This window comes from Melanaphis sacchari, unplaced genomic scaffold (genome assembly GCF_002803265.2).
Source record: "Melanaphis sacchari strain LSU unplaced genomic scaffold, SCAv2.0 Contig0_pilon_pilon, whole genome shotgun sequence".
In the NCBI taxonomy this organism is placed as follows: domain Eukaryota; kingdom Metazoa; phylum Arthropoda; class Insecta; order Hemiptera; family Aphididae; genus Melanaphis; species Melanaphis sacchari.
The window spans coordinates 25,119,218-25,144,260 of NW_020270366.1; the positions used below are offsets into that span (position 1 = coordinate 25,119,218).

The following is a 25,043-nucleotide window of genomic DNA, read 5'->3' on the forward strand; positions in this document are numbered from 1 at the left end:
AATTTAATTTCAATTGTTTCGTCATCTCCAATAAGACTAACTACATTTATTAGAAAAAAAAAAAATGCAAATACAAATACGAATTTAAATTTGTTTTATACTTTCATTGTAATTTGTTTTTGAAATAAAAATGACAAAATAGTCTCAGTTGATCGGTAAAATATTTTAAATGATTTTATTTTTATAAAATTATTAATTATTCATAACCCATTCATATTATGTGCCATTAAAAGCCAATAGAAAACTTCCAATTTAATATTGAAAACCTAAGTGACAATGAAAATCTTTAATGTAATTATGGCAAAAAATTGTAATTAATCAAACATTCTGTGTAATATAATATTGCCAATTTGAACAATAAATCTATAACTATTAATTTTTTACTTACATTTTTTTCGAGATAAACAATTATAAAATTTATTTGCGTTTATTATTGATAATTTGTGAATTTTTAAAACGTTTCTTGTGTTTCCTGAAAAATCAGATTTTAGTACATGGGACGTTTTTTGTGTCAACGACGATAATATTGTATTTTACCGACAGAGAAAGCGATAAAACGAGACTACTTCGGCACGCGAATATTATGTAGTTATGTAGTAAGTCGAAAGATTTTATCATTGTAATATTATTATAAATTTTGTTAAGTAATTAAAATGTAGCTATAGGTACCTATAATTGAGACACTTCGTGATAATACAAACGAATGTAAGATGACAAACTTACCTAGCCGTCTAGGATATATTATTATATGTATATTGTTATATTTATGTATATTAAAATAGTAAAATATAAATATTTAAATAATTTCCCTTATGGGCCTTATGGTATACTATAATAGGTATCTATACTTAATAATAAAAGCTTCGACTAACTTGTTTTCGTGGATATGCATTTTAATTAAATACATATATAGTATAGAATATTTGGATCTATACAACAAGTTATTTTGTTATAAAAAAACTGTGTTTGATTGTTGTAGTATTAATATGCTAGCGCATAATTAATATTACATCAGTGGCATAACTTTGGTTTGTTTTTTTGGTGAGTGGTAGGCAAAATATAATACATTTTTCACCTATTTTAAAATATCATTGTACCTATGTTTTTTAATAATTAAAATTATATTTTTATTATTGCATCTTAAAAAAAAACTATATAGGAAATATTACATATTTCGTATTTAAATCTTTATTGAGCTATATAAATTACTTACTCTGATGGCGCCCAATGTCCATGATATATCAGAATTTTGCGCTCTGGGAGATCGGTCAGCTCGCCTACTTCTAAGACTGATCCTGTATGTTAGTATCAGTTAGATATTGTTGTATGTCAATGTCGTACAATATTTAATACTCGTATATATATTTATGTATACATTGGTATAAATAGTTATCTACACTAGTTATTAGTTATAGACAAAACTACCTACTTATACCATAATTTTGAAACATCAAACTAAAGAACATATTTTAAATTGAGGTTGCCATTTACAAATAATATTACACTATAATATTCCCATCAACACAATTTCGAGAATTTTCAGTAACACTTTTTTTAGTCACACGTTATTTAATGTTTTTATAATATCAATAAACTAAAAAAGTCAAAAATTAGAAATACAACAAATTGTAATAATATAATAATTACTATTTTTTATACATAAATATAATTTATAATTTAATTTAATTTTAAAATTAAAAAAGTTTTTCAAGGTTTTTTATGCACCATCATTCATCATTAATTTTATCTAACTCTTTATTTTCCTAATCTATTGATACTAGAAATCCACAAATATTCATTAATGATAATATTCTTTGTACTGCAGCCTAAGATCCAGACAATGCAAATGTAAATTTTACAGTTTTTAATAATATAGAATTATCAATATTATTTTCTGTAAATGATTAAAACTCAACATTAATTTTTTTCCAGATGTTTTGCATTGCCATTTATGGGTATTTTTTTCTTAAAAGTTATTCAAACATTTAAATTGATCATACAGTTCTTTCTCGTTCAAAATAATTTTAAGAGTTTAATTTTAGAAAAGAAATAGACGGCCGCTGTATGTTGGATTAATTTATTTCATCTTTGTTAGACAAACTCATCTTAATGAATTTAATTCTGATATAATATGTTAGTATGAAACAGTTTAATCGGTTGGATAGTTTATGCATAAGTTATAAAATTTAGTACACGTTTTTTTTTAACTCTTCTTTAATTATTTTACCACTTTTTTTTTAGACGAACAATTGAACAAGTAACTAGATATTTATCCGTATGGGCCGTATGATAATTATTTCTTTTAAAATGATTTTTGTTTTTTGTTGTAATTCAAAAACAAATAACTGAAGATACCTAAAATTTTCACAAAATGTTTATATTATCATTTTCATTGTATTATTGACCATAAATATTTTTAATAAATGGTTAAATGATAAAATTTTCAACATTTTTTAACTTATTTTCAGCTAATTATCAATTTTTTTTTTTTTTTTTTAGTGCCGATAAATAATTATTTGATGAATCAATATACTTAAACTTTTTTAAAAAACACAGTGAATGATCCAAATAGTCTTAGAAAATATTTTTTTATTTTTTTTTAAATATTTTATCCAATTATGTACAGATTTATTACATAGATGTATAGTGTTTTAAAATTTTTACAATTATTTAAAAAAAAATATGTTATAATTATTAATAATCAATAGTTAATAATTAAATAAAACTTTTAATTTTGTGTTAGAATGGTTAGTTACCTGTTTAACGAATTGCATCATAGTAATATTTGTATAGAACGATTATTTGATTATTTAAACTAATTAATTGTCTTAAAATTGGAGAACACTTATTTATAAATAATTATTAATAAAATTTTGATATTAGTTGCAGTTTGATACATGAAATATTTTTTAAAATTATTCAGCTCCAAGTTACTAAATTATTAATTCTTGTTGTCATTGAAAAAAGTACAATTATTAGTATAATTAAAAATAGTATTGTAAAAAACACTTTATACTTCAACCCATAATGAAAAGAAGATATCTTTTCTAAATTGTAATTCAACTTAATTCAAATTAACTTATAAAATTAATGTATTTAAATTGGTCACTCTGTATACATAATGTCTATACTTAAACTTATTACTGTAGATATGTATATTATGCTATACTATATTATGCTAATATATAGTGTTGATTCTTAAATATTAATGTCTTTGGAATCGTCATATTATTATCTCTTATAAAACATTAAGTAGATAGCAATGTAATTATATAAAAAATGTATAACTATTAAAATAATAACAAGCGGATACGCATAATATATTATGTTTATAATACGTATATATATATTATGAATGAGAATAGACAATGGTCATTAATAAGCTAAAATTGTATAAATACAAAATATATATTGATATACCTACATCCTATTAATATTTATTTACCAAGTATATAGTCTATAATGATTATTCTATTATAGGTAAATATATAATTTAATTTTTTAAACAATATGTTTAAAATTGTCATATTATTAATTCTAATAAAACATTTATGTGGGTAAAAAAGTATTAAAAATTAAATTTAAAAGGTTTTAATAAAATGGTAATTTTTTGTAAATCGGGTAAGTTTCAAAATTGGTTGCTGGTGGTTAAACTCAAGTACTATTTTTTATATTATACTATCATATGTCAAATATTTGTATTATATATTATATCGTAGTGTCGAATATAAGTTTTGGTATGTCGGAACGCAACTACTACTAATTGAAGATTTTTCATAATAAAACATTTCTGAACATAACGTATGTATATCATAAAATATACTTAATAATATAGGCTGACAGATCGTCATCGTTCAAAATCGTTTTTGGTATATGATAAATTGTTATTGAATTCAAAATTAACTCAAATATTACCACGACTTACTCAATGATGAAGTATACTCAATACATAATGTAAAGAATTAAAATTATAATGTTGATTGTTTACAATTAATTTATTTAAGAATAAAACTGATCATTATACCTATTTAAATATATTTGTATAAATATTATACTATATTTTTATAGCTATGAATGAAGTTTTATAGAAATAATAACATATTGATATTTTGAAAATGATACTTAAATACAATATTTTTGATTTCATTATTCAGATAGTTAATAATTTAATAAACGTAGACCGAAAAGTGGAAGATTGTATCAAGATATATTAATTAGTCAGATAATTCCCGAATACAGTAGATTCACAACTAGATAACATATTGATTTATATCAACATCTTATGACATAAAACATATTTATTTAAGTATAAAAAAGTACAAGTTACATTTATAAAGTACCAACTTCTACAACCTATTAATGTCTAAAATAATACATTATTATTATAAATAATATATGACCTATAATGATTATCTTATTATACGTAAATATATAGTTTGAATTTCTTAAACAATAATATGTTTGGAATTGTTATATTAACATATTATTATGTCTCATAAAAAATGAAGGTAGATAGCTGCTGTTATAATATTAAACCAATGCATATAAAATCGAAAAAAGAATATTTCGGGCATAACTCCATAACCAAGATAATAATAAATTAATACGTATAATAAATGGCAAACACTTAACATATATAAGTAAAATATATTGTTAATGTTGATGGTGATCACATGAGTCTCCTTAGCTGAAGTTGAACCACGTTATTCGTTTGGATCGTATACACAACAATATTATAAAAGCACTCATTCGGAATGATGCAGAGTAGTGATTATTTATCGTTTGCATACAATTTTCTCCGGTGGATCGGCGTGTTTCAATCGAGTGACTCAACAAAATGGACGCGTTTGGCTTTGAACTTTTACAGATTGATCATTTTTATCATCCTGACTTTGTTAACGATTCTGATGTTGGTCCAGATGTTCATTACCACCGACCTAACATTGTTGGCAAGGACCATAGATATTTGGACCCTGTTTTTCTCAGGCTTGTATAAATGGCTTTATATGACGGCGTTCAACTGGGAATTTTCCCATCTTAAATTCGCACTGACACAATTACAAACTCAAGGATCGATGGCATATGGACGCTCAGCCGATGTGTTTACTGCCGATTATTTAAAACAAATGCGAAAGATCAGTTGTTGGTATTTATTCAGTGGTTTTGTTGCTGCTTTCTTTATATCCGTCAATCCCCTGTTTACCTTGAACAAGTAAATGTAATTTTTTTTATTATTTTTTAATTTAGTTAACTTTAGTAACTCTTAATTTCCTCGATAATAGTACAAACTACATGTAAAAGATGAGATTCCTCCCTTGGAAAGATTTGGCAGGTGCGTCCAAAAACTGCACATTTTCGATTTCGGTTCCAAAAAGGTTGATAGAAAAATATTTAACATGTTATTGATTTATATTATATGTAGCAAAATACCACATACTATTTTCGATTTATTACAAAACAAATACATTATAAACGACAAAACTTCTACAATGCTAAACAAAAAGTTTGCAAGTATCTAAATAATTCAACCTCGGTGCCTAAAATTTCAGTTTATAATTCAGGGAAGTCTGGTAGATTCATAATACTGTATTCTGTTTCTGTTAATAGTAAAAAATCTAATACTTTATTAAACAACGGGAGGAACAACTAGTCTGTTTGTGTTATATTATATTTAAGCAATCGATGAAACATTTTTATGCAATTATTTTAATAATTACCTATTGTATGTATTATAGTGATCAGTCCGATTTTCAATACTACAATGATCCAAAAAGCTATCCTTTTATCTGTTGGATACCATTCACGTTGAATGAAAATTGGATGTTTTTAGCAATTTTTGCCTGTCATATTATTGCGTCATTTTTAATCGCGGCTATATATTTAGGTATTGATATATATTTTTTTGGGGCAATTTATGCTGTCGGTGGTCAAATCAAATTACTAAACACATCTCTAAATAATAACGAAAATAATTTAGCACAACGTAAGTATTAAATTATTATATTATATTATAATAAATTATCTGAAATTTTTGAAATTTTTGAATTTTTGCAAGAATAACTTATGTGATGGGTTTTTGCCTTAAATGTTCAAGATTTTTTATTTAAAAACAAAAATGTTATCAACATAAACGGAATCAAACTATAAAAGTTGAAAATTTCAAATCTTAAATATTAATTCTAAATGTTTAACAAAATATAGAATTTTTTTTTTAAATTATACAATGTTTAGAAAATACCAATATAAAATAAATATTATTACCTTTTTAAACTTAGGAAATTTTTTTTTAAATTTTGTAAGACTATGATCGCTCTCAAAAAGATATATGAATAATAAAATTATTGCATTAATTTTTAGATTAATTTTTCAAAATTATATAATATATTGAAGAATTTCATTATTATATGTAGCACGTAACTATATGTTAAAATATATTAAATATTAATTATTAAAGATTCTTTATTAAATTTTAATATTTGGTTAAAAATATGTAGATTCTTAAATTCAACTTCAGGAGAATTTATGTGTGATACTATTTTCAGAGACAAATTCTTGTTCCATATAAATTACCAGTATCGCATCTATTCTACCTCGTTTGTTTTATTTACTTTTTTAATATTGTTTTCACCAAACTTAGTTAGACAAACATATTTACACCTGAACGATTAGAAACTTAAAATTCAAAAATAATTTCACAGTCTTAAAAATATTAAAAATTTTAACTTATTGATAATTTTTTGAATCATTGATTAGCAGTTTTATTTGATGTCCTACAGTCCTTACTAGATAAATTCCGATAAGGAATGTAAAAACCTTTATTTGGTTTTTAATTCGTTACTATTATAGTAATATGTAAAATCTTTCAGATAAATATCAAATTTTTCATCTTTAAAATGTAAATTTCACAAATGTCAATTATGTTTTTTGGTAAAAGTAATTTTTAATTATTTTAAATTTTTAAATTATCATGAAATTAAACTACTATCTGATATCGTCACAACTTCCAATATAAATTATTACGAAAAAAAACTAAGCCCTATTATTTATCAAAATGGTCAAAATTATTATTATTAAAATAAATAGTTATTTATTGGCATAACATAAGTTAGATTAGTTCTTATATAGGTAATTGCTTTTCGAAGAATGTTGATGTAATAACTAATTAAGTAATAAATACTATAAATATAATTTTGGACAAGTATTACCTATAATTTGTTATTATAATAAATAATAATTATTTAAAGCCTCGATAAAAGACGTTAAAGGATACGCTTTTGGTATTCCTAAATCTAGTTACTCTATTGAGTTTTGTTTTTATATGATCAATGTAATAAATATTTCATTTGATTTATCAAATACAGTGATACTTCGTTAAGACGCTTTCTCTTAATACTCCATTCCACTTGGGCGTAACACGATTGCGCACTTTTTACCTAAAAAAAATACAGCACAATAATTGCGTTAGGTTAGGCACTTATGTAAAAATGTATGCCACATTTGTACATAAGTTTTAGTTGATTTTGAAATTAAAAAACAGTAAATTACTGGACATAAAAACCATTTTGTAATATATGTATTGAATACAGTTGTTTAAAATATTTGGGTGTTTATGAAAATGTTTCGTATGCAAAAATATGAGAAACTTGACTCAATAGTTTAAGATTAGTTTTGCAAGTGAATATGACTGGACTTAAAGTTTCTTCCGTGTGATAAAATAATTCACCAGTATAAGTTGTAATATTTTCACGACCATCAAACAACTGAGTTATCGCTTCCTTTAAAGATTTTGGAATTTTTTGCATGTTTTTTCTACGTTTATCGTACATACACTTTCTCTTTAATTTATATCAGAATAAATCGGCTAGACATATTTTTCGGTATATATTTCTAAGTTTTTGCCTAGTGAGAAAATCATTTTTACATTTTATTTTTAAACGAGAATTCACAATTTCCCTACCAACAATATTTTCTGAAATCACGTCATGTGTATGCTCATTTAACATGCTTAGCACTTTTCAAAACTTCAAATTCACTACATTTATAATCATCAACTAAAATACACGGCTTACTTTTTTCTGTTTGAAATTTTTTTTTTGTATTTGTTTTTCCATTTTCTCAAAGCGAAATTGCACAAAAATAAAATGGAAATATACACGTTGTGCGATGTGATTAAATTACGTTTAGATATGAAGTTAGTATGTGACTGTCATACTTGATATTTCGTTAACGTACAGTATTAGTTAACTATCAAAAAAATCCGGTGCAATAAATATTATCGGATGCGAATACGTCAGAAAATCAATACGTTTAAAACTACAGCTACTAACACTTATCAATTATTATAGTAATAAAATATAATTTATGTAGCTGCCATAAAGTATCTACCAGCCGTAGCAATTGTATATATATATACGTATACTATATTATAGGTGGGTTTTTAACTATTATCATTTAAGCCAAAAATATAAAATTAAATTAATTTTGTGCACAATCGTGTGGTATTTTCTCAAATATTAAAAGATAATGCACAAATTTCACTTAGTACGTGGATTTTTTTTTCGGTCCCTATAGTACCTGTAGATCTTTTAACATTGAAAAAACACGCTTAGTATGCTCCCAATTTAATATTTGATCCCGCATAATCCGCTCTTTTTTTTGGACACTATCGTATCTATTGTACATAGAAAAAAAAAAAATTCATTTAACAAAGTAAGTATACTTATTACACGAAGATACAAATTTCGTTGAAACGTTTATCTTAAATTCATAAGATAATATAATATTATAATCAGCGGCGTAGCTAGGATTTTTTTTCGGGAGGGGAGGCTATATAATGGGTTTACTTAGGTTCTTCCATAATTTGAACATGCAGATGCTGAAATTTTATTTAAGATTTTTGTTCCTATAACCCTTAACATATATTGATTTAATATACTTGTATACTTTAAATACTTTGGATATTTTATTTTAATAGTAATATACAATAAATTATTTTACCAGTATTATTTATTTAAAAATAGTAATGCATTTTCTTTTTTAATAGAACATAATAATATAGTATACCAACATTTTATATAATAAAACTAACTACAATTTAATAAAATTGAATATATGATAAATAAAAAAAATGAACAATATTTATTTACTATTTATTAAATGACAAAAAATTAAAGTGACAATTTTAACCTTCGAGTCTTTCCGCTGTTGGCAAATTTGTCTAATATTTTTTGATCATCTAAATTGTTATTGTCTCTATGAATAGATAATAATGCAAGTCCGACAAGTCTTGACTCTGAAGTTGAATTTCTAAGGTAGGTTTTTAGTCTTCTAAAAGAAGAAAAACTCCTTTCTGCAGTTAAAAAAAAAACCAGAACGCTATTTTGTATTATCGCGACCTATGCAGAATATTATATACATTAAATACCTACTAGCACAGCCACGGCTATAGAAAGCTAACAAAATTTAATTAATCAACATTAAAATAATTTTTAAATTTTCTTAAAATTTCGGGGGGGGGGGGATACAGCCCCCTCAGCCATCCCCCTGGCTACGCCACTGATTATAATATTATATGTTCTGGTATATTACACTTTTAAACCGTGGATTACCTATTTAGTTTAATTAATGTTATCGATTAATAAAGATAATGAATTGAATTTTGATATTTTGTGACGTGCAATGTTCTTACTGTATAACTACAATAACAACTACATCGTAATCGTGTTCGATTGTTGAAGTGGTGCATGAATGGCATGAAGATTTTTAATTTTTAATTTTTATACGAGTAGTAGTTGTTTTGTGTAGTTTGGATATAATTCTAGTGTGTAAAATGACAAGTACGTATATGTCAATTAGTCATGCAGGGGTATAAAGGAAAGCTTTATCTATTGACGACAAACTGAACATTATAAGACACTTAAGACAATATGACGAAAAAAATGGTGTATTGAATAAACAACAAATTAGTGAAGAATTGAGATTACCATCCTCTTCGTCGTGGACCATATAAAAGGACAGGAGTGAAATTGAAAAAAAAAATGCGTTTTCAGGAAGTATAAAACGTAGAAAGGTTAAAGTTAGCAAACGCGAGTAGATAGAAAATATTTTGTTGGAGTAGTTCAGACCAGCTCGCACGTTAATGTTTATTTGTAAATAGTCTAGTTTTGGCAAAAAAAAGTGAACGAAATCGCAAAAAGTTTGAACATAATAGATTCTGGCTTGATTGATTTAAAAAAAAGCATGGGATTATCTATTGTAAAATGTGCGAGAAAGCTGAAGCTAAATGTGATAATTGTAATGCATTATTTAAAGAGATTATTCTACTAAATCTGTTGAAAGACTATTTACCTGAGGAGGACACACACAACGTCGACAAGTTTGGCTTGTTCTTTAAATTGATGCAAACAAGTTAATAGTGCTGAAAGACGTAACATGTCATGCGTACCATGTTAGTAAGTTAAGTAATGAAATGTTAACTGTATTAGCTTGCTCAAACTAACAAGTTAAGACTATTAGTAATAAGTAAAACGAAATCCCTCAGATGTTTTAAAAATGTACGCAATCTCCCGTGTGACTACAAAGCTCAAAACTATGCATGGATGACTGGAAGTTTGTTCAATTAATGGGTTTAAGAGCTTAACCTCGGGTTTGTTAAATAGAAGAGAAAAATCATTTTATTTATCGACTATTGCCCAGCTCGTCTGAAAGAAATTTCCGTTGAAATCAAACTTGTGTTTTTTCCATCGAACATTACAAGCAAGCTTCAGCCTCTTGATTAGGGTGCAATCAAGGTTTTAAAATAGAAGTACCGTAAGAAGTTAGTACAATGGTATTTACGGGCAATAGAATCAGTGACTGATGAATAAATCTCTAAAATTAATGTTTTAAATGTCATTCATTATATTTCAATCGCGTGGGATAAGATAACACCAGAAAGGATTAAAAACTGTTTCAATAAAGCCCACATGAAGTTTTGAATTCAGACAAAGAAGATGAATTTGAAGAAGCTTATCTAGGCTATATATTCATTGATGATCAATTAATAACGAGTGAAATTTTAGATCTTGAAAAAATTATCAACCAGATTACAATTACTAATGATGAACTATATGTTTTAAAGCAGTGTTTCCTAACCTTATTGTAATGATGAATCATAAATCTACTGCTTGTTGGTTACGCGATACGCCCCCACTAATATTAAAAAAAAATTTGTATTGTACTGAACTGCCTGATGGAACTTGTTAATTGGTACCACCAGATATGGTTATACAAACAATATATTTATCCATTAGAAAAATTAAAACTTAGTATACATTATATAAAATTTGAGTATTTAAAAATGAGTGTCTGATCGTAAACTAAAACTTTTTGTTTGTTCCTACTCTCGTAGTCTCTATGTACTGCTTATTGTTCAAATAAATGGAAAATTTACCGACACCATATCTACAGTTATTAACACATATACCGATAAGATAAAAATATAATACAAACTTTACTAAAGATATATTGATATCTACAATACTAGCAAGACTTCACATTATTATTATTTATTATGCGTAAAGGTATCAAATAAAACCTAGCTTAGGCATTTATAAATTTTCTTTTAAAATTGTTTTCATATATATTTTAATTATAGATCACAATTGGTGACCCATAAAAAATATTTCACGATCCATAAATTGAGAAACACTGTTCTAAAGGATGTTGAGGAAGAAATCTCTCTATCTTTTTACTCGCAAGTACTATATAATCAATAACTTCATTAATACAGGTACTTACTGTAACCTATGGTTTCGAAAATATTCTTTAATAATACTTAGGTAAGATAGAAACCTTCTTATTGATAAATTATAGAACAAACTTATTGAATAACAAACCAGTACCACTTTAAAAATAATAATATATGATATAATATAACAACCTTGTAAATGTATATGCATTTTTTTATATTTGATGTTTTTGTTATGTAATAAATAACATGGAATACCATAAACTTTTTTCTAATTTATTCTGTCTAGCATCCCGCTTGGACTCAATTCTGTACAATGCTCGTTTGTAGTTTTACGAGTTCTCCTTCGATAGCGTCTAAACGAAGTTTTACTGTAATATGAATTTTTATTAATTTTAAATATAGTCATAGATTGGACGAATCCGTGAAAGCGTACTAGCCCCGGATGTTCGTCTAAAACTTATAACATAACATTTTTACAGTTGAAAATTTTTCGTGTTCAAACCAGCCTTCAATTTTTACTGAAAAACAACTAATGCTATGCTACTCGACACTCCGAGAATGTCTAAAACACCACATCCTAGCCCTTGAGTATGTATTAAATTTAAATATATACATATCTAATATTTTACATAAAACTATTTAACTATATAGCTATATGTATTTTTTGGTTTATTATATTGTATAAGTAGGAATTTACAATTAAAATAATTGTTGGTTTATATTTTATATGTCATTTTTTGTTTTGCAGTTATATAAAAAGTATAAGTAAACTATTTAGCACACTTATACTTATGGATTATTTACATGGAATAACCTCGCTGACATTTGCATTGTTTCAGTTAACGGTATGTTAACTTTTTTTACTGTAAATTGTTTAACAGATGGTTATAATTTTTAAATCATCATAGACACTTATCAAACATATATTATTATCATGAACTTATATTATTTTAGCCTTAAAAGTTAAATGAAATAACTCAAAATGATTTGTTCAAATTTTGAGTTAGAACAAAAATTTCAATAAAGCCATCTGCTAAATAATTTACAGGAAAAAGAGTGTTTACTATTATTTAAATATTAAGAGTTGATAACACCACAGAGTACTATTAAATGGTATAAAAAACTCTATAGATTTGAAAATAAAATCCTTAAGTATACTTAAAAATTCCAAAAATCAGGATTTGAATAAATTCATTATTAGGGACTAGGGTTATAATAAACAGAGATAAATACGCTTGATATATTACTCTGTATGTAACATTATAATTTTGTACATCAACTTTTTTTAACACCTACCTAAAATTAAAATATATCTTAATCATGGTATAGGTAGATGAAAAAAAAATACAATAATAAATTAAATTAAATACATAGCCGTATTAGTATTTATTATTAGTTATTATTATATAAATATATAATATAGGAGTTATATTTTATTTATATCTTTATCTTAGATCAGTAATCAGTTGTTGGTTTTATAAAATAAATCTATTATGATTACTTTTAAACATAATTTATTGCAAGTTGCATTTACAGCCATATAATGATATAAGATATCATATCATTTTGATAATATTATAAACTTAAACATATATATATATATAATTTAATGTTTAATTATCCTGAAATAATTATATTATATCTATTTAAAGTTATTTTCATTTTATTTAATTATTTTCCTTTTTCTGCATTTTACTAGAAGTTATTTTTAAAATTTACTTACCTAACTAAAAAGCTTAATTTATGTAAAAACTACCCTATTTAAATTGTTATTTAGGTTGTAGAAATACAATTATTTAGTTTTATCACGTGTTTTATGTTTAGATAAGTACCAGCATAGCTGAAACAATTACTGTAATATGTTTCATTTGTGTGAGTGTTTGGCATCAATATCTCAATAATTTTTTTGGTGAATTTATCATACAAAAAGTACGGATAAACCAAAAAACCTACCTAAATATTGTAATCCTACTGTTATTTTTGTCTATGTACAGCAAATAAGTGTTAGTACGACATTGTATAACGTTCCGTGGTGGCGATGCGATAAAAAAATACGACAATTAGTGACGTTAATGATTTTGAGATCTACGAAACCAACTGTAGTCACAGGGTATTACATGTACAAATTAAGTTACAAGTCGTTTATTTCGGTAAGATGGATTTATTTTATACTTTTTTATCTTATCTTAAATCGACTAATGCAAATTATGTATCTATACTTGTAAAGTATAATATACTAACTATTCTATTAAGTTTTCGCTAACTGGTCATAACTATTTATCTGATATATCATTGTAATTAATTATTTTCAGTTTGTTAAAGCACTATACACTTACTATATGGTATTAAAGCGAGTCAATATCCAAGACACAAATATATGAGGTCGGTTCTATTTAAAAAACATATAGTTGTTTAATTAAATATGATATATTTGAACAAGTACTTTACATTATAGTCTCATTTTTATAATAACATATCATATTATTAATACTGAATTATTCATATTATTAATTAATGAATTTACATAAGTTTAAAGTTAAGTAAAAACTATAAATGAAATATAAAACATTTGGAAAAACTAATATTGTAAATTCTTAAAATTATTGTATATATAGATTATAGGTATGAAACTTGATAAATAGTGTAATCAGTAGCGTAGAGTCGTTAATGGTATACGCTATTACTAACAATTATACCTACCTATTTCATACAAAGCATGCATCTATATGTAGAAGTTATAATTATAATTTTATAAAATTGTTCTTTCTTTGATTAAATGGTAAAATTAACATCTTTAACATGATCATTTTTTGATCATCATAAAACAATTATATTTTTATAATTATATAATTTGTATATAAAAATATACAAAATAATTTATTATCTATACGTAATCATCAAATAAAGAATATCGTTAATAATGATAGTTCGAATTTGAAAGTCAATGAATGGCGGTGACTAATGAGTCTTGGTGTTGGATCAATACAATTGATTAAATGTAATAATGTCGATAAAACCACGATGATTGGCCACGTAACACATTTAAAATCGCTTATATTATTAAACCTATCATTTAATTTAAAAATAAATATTTTATGATCATCGTAAAAAATAAAATATTTTAATTGTCTTTATACCACTGTATTTTTGTTATTTAAAAATTTAGATTATAGATTATACTTATTTACTAGTTCTCAATATTGAGAACACATATTACAACCAATGTCACTGTTAGCAAGTAGTAATATATATATTATAATAATTAGTAAATGCGGTAATAAATGAATGATATCATTATTTTTATTATGTAGAACACTGATATTCATACCAATAATAGTTGTAGTAATGTAATATTAATATTTTCATCCATTACCAATTTTTACTCTATGCTCTGAATAGAGCGATGAATGTATTAATTTTACAATAATGAGTATTTTTTTATATCTATACATATCTTAAAATAAAATTTGTTCAAAATTTTAAAACATTTCTTAGTTTTTACTATTTTACTATTTTGTAGTAAGAAATTCAGAAAAAGTTTTATTTTTTTATTTAAGTTTTGAAAATATAAGATTCTTCATATCTATAGTTCTTACTTGAATCATAAAATCTAAAATATATATTTATTATAAATATTTTAGGTTTAAATTTGAAGTAAATAATGTTTTTAAACAATAACAAATATCAATGTTTATTATTTTGTTAAAATTTTAAAATATCATACGTGGGAACTTAAAACTTTAATATATATTGTGAATTTTACTATACACAATGAAATTTTATAAAATGTATTCATATTCCATTAATTTCAAGATATTATTTAATTATAATATTGTATTATGGTGTTTATAGGAATATGTTTTTAACTTAAAAATAAATAATAATAATAATATTATATGGTTTAAATATTAAGTATACATTATTATGATAATTTATAATAATTTTGTGCATTGTTTTAAGAAAATATTATATCGATTATCAACATATAATATACTAATAAATAGTAAAATAAATTACTTTAATAGCTATCATATCAAAAAACATATCATGAAATACACTTACTGATATTAGGCTCACATATTGTCTCCATTCAAAATCGTTTTATTTTTTTTTATATGGGTACAATATAATAAATAATATAATAAATTTGATCATTAAACCATTGAGCTCAAATTTAACACACCAATGATAGTGACCTACTCGCTATCTAGTGTACAGAAAAGTAGATCAACTTGTCTTTCTTTTTTGCATCAAAAATACTTAATAAATCTTATAAGATTGTGTAAATTATATTATAAACCTTCTTATCATAATAATATGTATGACCAAGTCACTTAAGCAGTAATCGAAATTCAATTATTTAACTTTTTTTTTACTGAGTTAAGTATCAATTTTTTTTCCATTTAAAGTATATAATATTTTAATTGTATTTGAATTGTAAAAAAAATCTTCAGATTTCTGGTTTGGATCCGTGCTTGTATCATATCTATAAATTATTGTTATATTACATTTTTTTTTTTTTAATTTACTGTGATTTATCGCTTTCATTATTTTCAGGTATTAATTAATTTTATATGTTAAATAGCAACCAATAAATTTACTTATCCTAACCTTGCAGTGTTTTTATACAAATCGATGTGTCACACAATCACATCACTTTTTATTTTAGTTGGTGGGCAGTGACTCAAGTATGAAGAATGCGCTACAAACTCAAAAACGATGTTTCATCGCAATTTTATGAGAATTTTGTAAAAAATATAATTCGAGTGTTTATTTTTATATTTTAAAAATATCATCATTGGGTCACTACCATAGTGAGTAAACTTATACGACTAACATCATTCATTTCAGAAGCACTTTGTATATAGTCAGATAAATTATATTGTTAATTAATTGACTAATCATTTCAAACTTAATTACAAACAACATTTACAGAGCGGCATAGGCGTGCGCAGACTTCAATTTCTGGTCGCGACTGGAACAATGAATGCCCCAATACTTGGACAGTACCCTTAACTTTTTTTTTTCAAACACATAAATGTACATTCTAATTGTAAATTAAAAACTATGAAAATAGAATCAAGTTATATGTGCACACGACATCAATGTGTTAATTTCTAGACATATATTTTTTAAGTTAAAAATAAATTTTTCAATGATCATGTCAATATTGATACTAGATGTTAGTTTAACTTTAATAATTAACTATTAAGTCAGTCTTGATGTATAGTACTCCTAAATTTATTTTTACTATTGTTAATTTAGACAATTTTCATTTGCAGGAACAACTTGTAATTGATATTACACTGAATAATTTCAGTGCAGTGAAAAACCTATTAAACGATTTTATGTAATTATTTGCTTTCATATAATCCAGCCACGAATGTATTAATTCATTATTAATACTAATATCTGGTTGAAATTTTATTATGTCCCTAAAAAGATTCGACCGGTTCGACTGGCTCGCCTCATGTGCATGCCTATGCAGAGTGGCATGTTGAGTGTTTATACTTACTTTAAAGTATCTTTTATTATATAGGTTCTAATCGAATACTTTATATTTTTACAATAATGCAACCTGTTAATAAACTGAATTCAATTGACACCAAAATCATTGTAATTTGTAATCTATATATAATTACAAAATAATATTTAATAAATAAATCATATAAAAAAATTATATTTTTTTATTGTAATCATTTATTATTATCATTATTATTTGTTTTATTGTATATTATATTATCGTAATAGCATTTACAAAAATCAAATTTTGAATAAACAGTTCAATATAGTTATAATTTTATAAATATTTAAAGTTATGAATAACGAACTAATATTTTGTAATTTTGTTATTTAAAATCTTGAAAACAAAAATGTTGTTTCCAATTACTTAAAATTCTATAAAAAAAAAATATTCGCAAAAACGTTTGTATTTATCAAGAAAATAAGTGCTTACCTTTAAAACTTAAAAAGAGTCACTTTATTGTATATTATAGTGATAATAAAATTGCATCAATTTATGATAGCGAGTTAAGTAGACAGTTATTAATAAATTATATCTGTTTGAATTGACTGCAATTAATATTTATCTATAATAAACAATGTAATCCAGATAATAATAATAATTTTTATTTTATTCAGTATATTTTTAAGTGTATTATATTATTTTATTAAATGTGACAAAATCAAATAATAATAAAAAAAAGTACAATAAAATTTGATGGCTTGCAGCTGTCTTTGATAATTTGAAATATTTGATTGAATTGTATATCGTATTATATTTTAAAATATATTTGTTTGTCGCAATTATTCTGTAATGAAATAAAACGTTATCGTTAAAAAACGTAATAAAATAGTCATCAGTAAGGTTGGGGTGTATATGAATCTAGACAATTTTTATTTTAGTTGTAAGTACATTGACATACAATAGAACAAATTATAAATCCATTTGATACGATGTATAATGATAATTTATTATTATACCGTTATGAAAGTTTATTTTGCATACTTTTGATCATTCTTATAGCTAAAAATGCAATTTTTGTTTTTATCTTATATTTTTTTTATATTACAAGTCATTTTTTGTACATTGTAAGCATATCATTTTATTTATTTATTTTTTAAACTTTAGATTTCAAAGAAAATATGAAAAAAAAATAGGTGCTTGTTCGTTCATACATTTTATGTATGTCTTAATAATGAATATTAAATGTATTGTTCATAATAATAGTATAATAATAAAAATTAATAACCAATTTAAAATTTAAAATATATTTTAAATGACTAATGATTAATGTGAATTTTAAAGTATTTTATAATGTCATGTTTAATTGTTTTGAGATTTTAAAAGCATACTTTGATATTTGTTAGTATATTTTTAAGATTATAATCTTTGAATTAAATTAAACAATAACAAATCCGTTTATACGACGTTCACTTTAAAACATAAATTTTGCCCTAATTTAAAAATAAATAATTTACCTGTCCCTTCTCTTGAAATTTTTAAATATTTAGGTTTAAACATCGATAAATGACTAACATGACAAAATCATAATATGGGGGAAAAACGAATACTCAAAGTCCGTTCCTGACCCTTAAAAATATTACTTTCAAAAAATACCGAATTAATTTAAATAATAATTATTAATTATTATAGGCATATACTAACTATCATCCTCGATACGGGCCAAATATTGCTGAACAGTTGGCGGGAAAACTTTTCGGTCTTCGATCCACATTGTGTATAAACTTGCATGTATCGTAACCGTATAAACTCTGAGTATATTCTGTAAAAATTGTGATCATTCAACAGAATAAGTTAAATAGAAATATAGATTGTACGAAAAAAGCACTTCGTATTATCTTAATATATAATAAATTTTAATTTTTTTAACATACATTAAACTAAAACTCACTGGCATTTCATAGGGTTCATATTATACAATAACTCCATATCTACTCCATTTATCGTCAGTTTATCTTGCAAGTCCTCATTTATTACAATCGATTGGTTTTCAAAATTTTGCTTCATATAGTACAGCAATTTTTCGCGCAGTACTTCGGTTTGTACGTCATTTTCTTTAAGCGCTTTCAAACATGCCATGTGTTCTCGAAATTCTAACAATAATAGTTAAATTTAATTAAATATTCCTGATAATATAGTATTACGCAAGATTGGTAAGCTGGGTCACTAACAATTTATCACATGTCAATATGAGTTATTGTAAATGTAGTAAAAATATATAAAAACATTGTCAATCAATTAATTTTATGACACTTTAGCCTATACTCGTATTATACCTATTACCTACATTACATTAGACCAACGATAGGACCATATAATCCAACTCATGTAAAATTAATTAGTTTAATTTGTATTTTATACTCGCTACTAATGATTAAACTTATTCTATTCGTGATTAGTATGATTATAATTTATAGTATAGTTAATAAATTGAGAGCAATTTTATGCTATATATTTATGTATATATATGTAAATATATGTGTGTGTGTGTATAGATCGCACAACGATAGTTACTTTTATTGAAGTTGGTCATAGGCATTAAACTTAACTATGCAAATATAAATATACTTAATATCAAGCATCACATATAATTTCTAATATATTATACAGGTACAAGTCGTACAACGACAAAATAATGTTGCAATATGTATTTTATAGTTCTTGTAATAATATTTTATACATACGTATGTAATCTAATAAGTTAATGTTTTCGGGCTTTTTATATTATTCTTACACTATTAATTTATAAACATACCCTTTTTGTAAGGCCGACCTTTGGTGCAGAGCATCCTTGAGTTATCAACCGGTGGCATATTTACCAAGAATAAATATTTATCTTTAATGGGCATATGTATATTACAGCTTTGAAAGTACAAGTGTATACACTTGGAGTACCGTTCCACAATATTGAACCTGTTTTTGTAAATCACAAACGCAAAATGACGAATTAACAATACAATCAGTGCATTAAATCAGATAATTACATAGGTTATGTACAATATTAAAATAGGGCATACTAGAGCTATACTAAGAGTACAGACATTTATTAACATAGTATAATAATTTCTGACATTACAACACAATAGAATACTGATTGCCGATAATGAGTCAACAATCAACATGATAATTAGGCAATAAATTAAAAAGTATAGCAGATGCATCAAAACAATTACTTTATAATAGACTATTTTATTAATTTCATAATATTTATTTATTAATTATTGGTTTATACGATATTACCTCAAACAATAAATTACTTTGATATTCCTGGTTATCTATATTATATTCACATACGTGATACGCATAAAATTACGTAATCAGTACGTATATGTGTATTAAAAATTCTATTTAAACATAATTTTAAAATAATTTTCGCGTAATTTTCTAGAACCCTGATCTTACAAAGTAAAACTACTGTAAGTCATTATAATAGTTTTACTAACTATAATTTATAACTTAACGGAAACATGGACCACATTAACTAGATATTTACACTATGTTTAAGTTGCATCCTTGATCCCGGTTCAGTTTATAGTAATGTATACATTTTAACTATTAAAATATAAATAAAGTAACAGATGTAAATCCGGAATACGTTTAAGTACGATTGGAGGAGAATCGTTGTAAAATAAATGATTGATTTTGATTCAAACTTAAAACTGTTATCACAATATATTTTCAATATTTTAATGTAAAAAATCTAAGCATGTTTGTATTTGATCGAAAATATTTTACTGTTTTCAGACTTTTTTATAGAAAAAAAATTAAAATATGGGATCTTAAAAGTTATCATTCATAAATTTGATTTTCTGCCTAATTAATTCATTTTGAGCACTGCAATCAATATTCTACTCAAAAATGTGTTCACAGAAAAGTATATTTAGGTTAGGTAATCAAATTAATACATACAATAACTGTGTCAAATACTAATACAAATACAACAATATTATATTCAAAGATAATTTATAAAAAAAGAATTTCATTTTTATTTGTTTACCTAATTAGTTTGTTAATTTTGAAATTAACTTATCTTGTTCAAATACCCGTTATAGTAAAATAGTTTTTACTAGTAAATTTAAAAAAATAATACATAATGAAAAATCATGTTAATACAAAACTATAAGTAATGAATTACTTGGTATTAAATGAAACTTTAAAGTTTAAACAATGATTTTAAATAAACAAATAAGTATTCATCGATTTAATAATCTAGTTTATACTGCAATTTGCAAGTGTATAATTTCTTAAACTACTTACAACTCGAATGAATCAAGAAAGAATAATAATTAATGATAAAATTATATTCATTATTATAGTTATTATAAATACGCCTTTTTAAAAATACGTTTATATCTGCTAATTATTTTAAATTGTTTAAAGTTTTACAATTACTACGTATAACAAATGATATTTAATTAAAACAAAATGAATGAACTATTTTTCAATTGAGTCAAGTTAATTTTTTTTTTTACATGATATGTCTTAAACTTTTAGAGTTAAATATATTATTTGTTAACTACTAACTAAAACTTAGTAACTCTAACTTGAAATTCTTAATGGTGACTCACAACTTACTAGTTAATTTATTTCAATAAATTGCAAATTTTTGGGGGTATATTTTATTATTATTCTTTATATATAGTTCAATAGTATACTGACGGACAATAATAGTTGTCTTGATATTCGTAATTATTAATTTTATTGATAGTTATGTCGATAAAATTTTTAATTTCAGGTGAATCACTGCAGTTGCCTTTTAGATCGATCTCTTCGCAAATCCATTCACCCTCAATCTCGGATCTCACCAACGTTATCAAAGTAGCTATAAACATATCAGAAGAAGAAAAATCAATTTATTAAATATTTGTGGAAAAAAAGGTATATTTACAACATAACATTATAGATGAATTTTAAAATCAACCATGGTTGTATTATAATTTTGTAAATATAATAATAAGTATTTTAATGAAATGACACTCACTGATTACAAAGAATAGTTTCAGCATTTCTGTAACATAATGTAATATGATATTTAGAATTATTTTATTTCACTCGTAAAAGTTTTCACACGTCTATTAATAAATATAGAAGTTCCATGAAAAAACAAAAATTTATTTTTTAAGTAAATTTAATGTACTAGGTATGTATTTTATTTTATTGTACTGTGTTTAAATATTAACCATGCATTTTTCAACTCATAAGATACAAAAGATATAAAAGCAGCATATTCAAAATATTGTGTGACAAAAATGGTAGGAATCGCACAAGAGCCAACGTATCCCCACCAATTTTTTGTTAGTGATATTTGATAAATTTTGTACATAAAGTGATTCATCAAGCATGCTCACTTTATATTTTTCCTTTAATTATTAATTTAAAGTAAATCATTTTTTTTAAATTTTAAATTGTACTTAATTTAAAATTTGAACGAATATTTTCTTGGTTATTAAAATATTAATACTAAGAATAATAGCTCTTAAAACGATTTTACAGATGTATAAATTAAATATAACATTGAATCTAATATTTATTATACTTGGACTGTTATTACAGTTATAAATATTGATAGATTCATATAAATTACCTGCTAAAATATTCAAGTCTAAATTATATTTCATATCTTTTAAACCCATATTTTATCATGGATCTATTACTCTTAGTATACAAAGTTAAATCACTCAAAAACTAATAGTTTAAATTTTGATTTAAGTAGGTCAAACTTTAAAAAAAAATATCTACTAAATAATTAACAGTTTTAAGTAGAAGGGGGCCGGGGGGTTAACATTTGAAATTTGAAATGAATTTATATATCCATAAAACACTCCTTAGTAGTATAAAACATATTAAGAATTTAAAAATATAGTTCTTAAATATAATTTAAAAATTGTAAGAATCAGATTTTGAGTAACTGCAGTATTGACGAAAAAAGGGTGGGCGCATTTTATCTGAATCATTTCTTTTACTTTAAAATGTATAGTTACAACATATCTTGATCCAAATATACTAAAATCGTTTTGGTATAAAATCAAAAGTTTAATTTTTCAGTTCTTGATTGTATACGATCGTATCCCACGCACAATTAATTAGTTATAATTTTTAATAATCGTACATAATGTTTGGAGCAACTTTTGTCTCTTATATAATCATAAATTCTTACTCATAGACATTTATAATAATTAGGTTTAGTTAAAAAATAAGTTTTTTTTTTCTGTTAAAATATAGTAAATCATTTTACCATCAAAACTTTTTATTTTATTGTTAACATATATATTAATTGTCCTTTAATATATTAATATGTATATAATATAATACGTATTATCTGAATGTTGTCATACGATCAATTTTATTGTCGTAAACAAATAATAACATCGATGACAATTGACGATCAACAGTTTAATACAATAAATCAATCAATTGAAAAAACTTAGGAAAAATTTAATTAATAACCTTAATCATAATTTGTAAGTAAATTATACTTTTATTAATAAAAAAATAGATATAATTTGTCTTACTGATGATTGCTGCAGTAGTGATCTGTAATCGCTGTAAATAATCTGCTGCACTTATAAGTGTGCCGGATAAGTATGTAACTATTATTATAATTATATTGTGCAAAATCGAATAGGAATTTATAAAAAATAAATACTAAACAAAATTAACAAATTATCAAACGAACAATTAACTGAGGAAAAAATCCAATTTATACCGCGAGTACTCACGATCGAAATGATTCTACTAATTTTGGTTTTTCATCGGCCAGTTTTATTGTGATCAGTTTATCAGCAAATTGTTGAGGTGGGGTAGGTATAAGTATATTATTCATAAAAACAAAATTATTTTATCATTATTTTTATTATTTATTACAGATATGTCATGTGGACATATTTTAAATTAAGAAGGTTAAGAGGGGAGGGGGTGATAAATCATGAATTTCATGATTTTACATATAATTATATACCTATGTATTTTAATAATTTTTATTTTTGTATCAGTCATTACTTTTTGGGGCAGTAAAAATACTTTAATTGTTAGTGTTGAAAGTAGTTTCTGGTAAAAATTGAATTAAGTTTATGCTTAAAAATTTAAAAAGTCAAAAGTAAAAAGTTCTTAAAATTTATTAAAATAACCTTGAAAAATAAAAATAATCGATGAAAAACAGAAATTTAAATACTATTAATTTAAAATTTTCATCAAATGGTTCTATACATTTTTCCATTTATTTAAAAAACATAAAGTTTCACATACGGTGTAAATTTACAAATTAAAATATATTATTTATACATATAGATAGTCATATGTTTTTATATTCTTTTAAAATTAAAATTTTGAAAAAATTTTTTAATGTGGAAATTTGAAAAATTATTTAGTGGTTACAAATTCATAAATAATTTTCTTTTAATATGAGATTCCTTAAAAGTATTTCTTCCAAAATGTCACATTAATTTTTTATGAGCGTTTTAAGTTTAAATTTTTTAATTTATTATTCACTTGTAAAAAAAATCCTCCTCAATTGATTTTTTATATTTTTTTATAATTTAAAAATATTATTCTCGGGTTCTTGAATTTATTAACCTATATTAATATATTTTATATTCACAATAATAAAATTTTAAAATTTAATATTTTCGTCCAAAACTTATTCAATCTTCTGTATTAATAATAATAAAATAAATCACTTTAATATTAATGTAAATATAAGCAGATACTTACTAATATATGATGTTGATGACTGTATTCCCTCAAAATCGTTTTTCATATGTAATGATTAATCATTGGAATCATACTCAA

The 25,043-nt window shown here is 23.9% G+C and overlaps 2 protein-coding genes across 2 annotated transcripts; one reads left to right on the plus strand and one right to left on the minus strand.

The window, feature by feature from the left end:
* Window positions 1-4,584: 4,584 nt before the first annotated feature.
* Window positions 4,585-16,887, plus strand: LOC112596097 (odorant receptor 67c-like). The gene is made up of 8 exons (XM_025341595.1): window positions 4,585-5,212; window positions 5,736-5,983; window positions 12,211-12,319; window positions 12,480-12,576; window positions 13,556-13,660; window positions 13,726-13,881; window positions 14,044-14,113; window positions 16,401-16,887. Exons 1-7 carry the CDS (start codon window positions 4,755-4,757, stop codon window positions 14,110-14,112), a joined length of 1,242 nt encoding a protein of 413 aa, XP_025197380.1. The 5' UTR covers window positions 4,585-4,754; the 3' UTR covers window position 14,113; window positions 16,401-16,887.
* Window positions 16,888-18,006: 1,119 nt separating this feature from the next.
* LOC112597583 lies at window positions 18,007-25,043 on the minus strand. Its single transcript, XM_025343696.1, has 7 exons — window positions 24,966-25,043; window positions 22,237-22,263; window positions 21,915-22,077; window positions 20,011-20,168; window positions 19,147-19,348; window positions 18,900-19,017; window positions 18,007-18,042 (listed from the first exon to the last, which is right to left on the minus strand). Exons 1-7 carry the CDS (start codon window positions 25,009-25,011, stop codon window positions 18,007-18,009), a joined length of 750 nt encoding a protein of 249 aa, XP_025199481.1. The 5' UTR covers window positions 25,012-25,043.

Bases quoted from the DNA above. Each gene is read 5' to 3' on its own strand.
- LOC112597583 (XM_025343696.1), bottom strand. From the start codon at position 25,011: ATGAAAAACGATTTTGAGGGAATACAGTCATCAACATCATATATTA. The intron at 20,169-21,914 runs GTCAGTATACTA...TTACAAAAACAG, and splicing joins CAAGACAACTATTATTGTCC to GTTCAATATTGTGGAACGGT. The intron at 18,043-18,899 runs GTTAGTATATGC...ATTTCATTACAG, and splicing joins GGCCCGTATCGAGGATGATA to AATAATTGCGACAAACAAAT.
- LOC112596097 (XM_025341595.1), top strand. From the start codon at position 4,755: ATGATGCAGAGTAGTGATTATTTATCGTTTGCATACAATTTTCTCCGG. The intron at 13,661-13,725 runs GTACGGATAAAC...GTCTATGTACAG, and splicing joins GTGAATTTATCATACAAAAA to CAAATAAGTGTTAGTACGAC. The intron at 13,882-14,043 runs GTAAGATGGATT...AATTATTTTCAG, and splicing joins GTTACAAGTCGTTTATTTCG to TTTGTTAAAGCACTATACAC.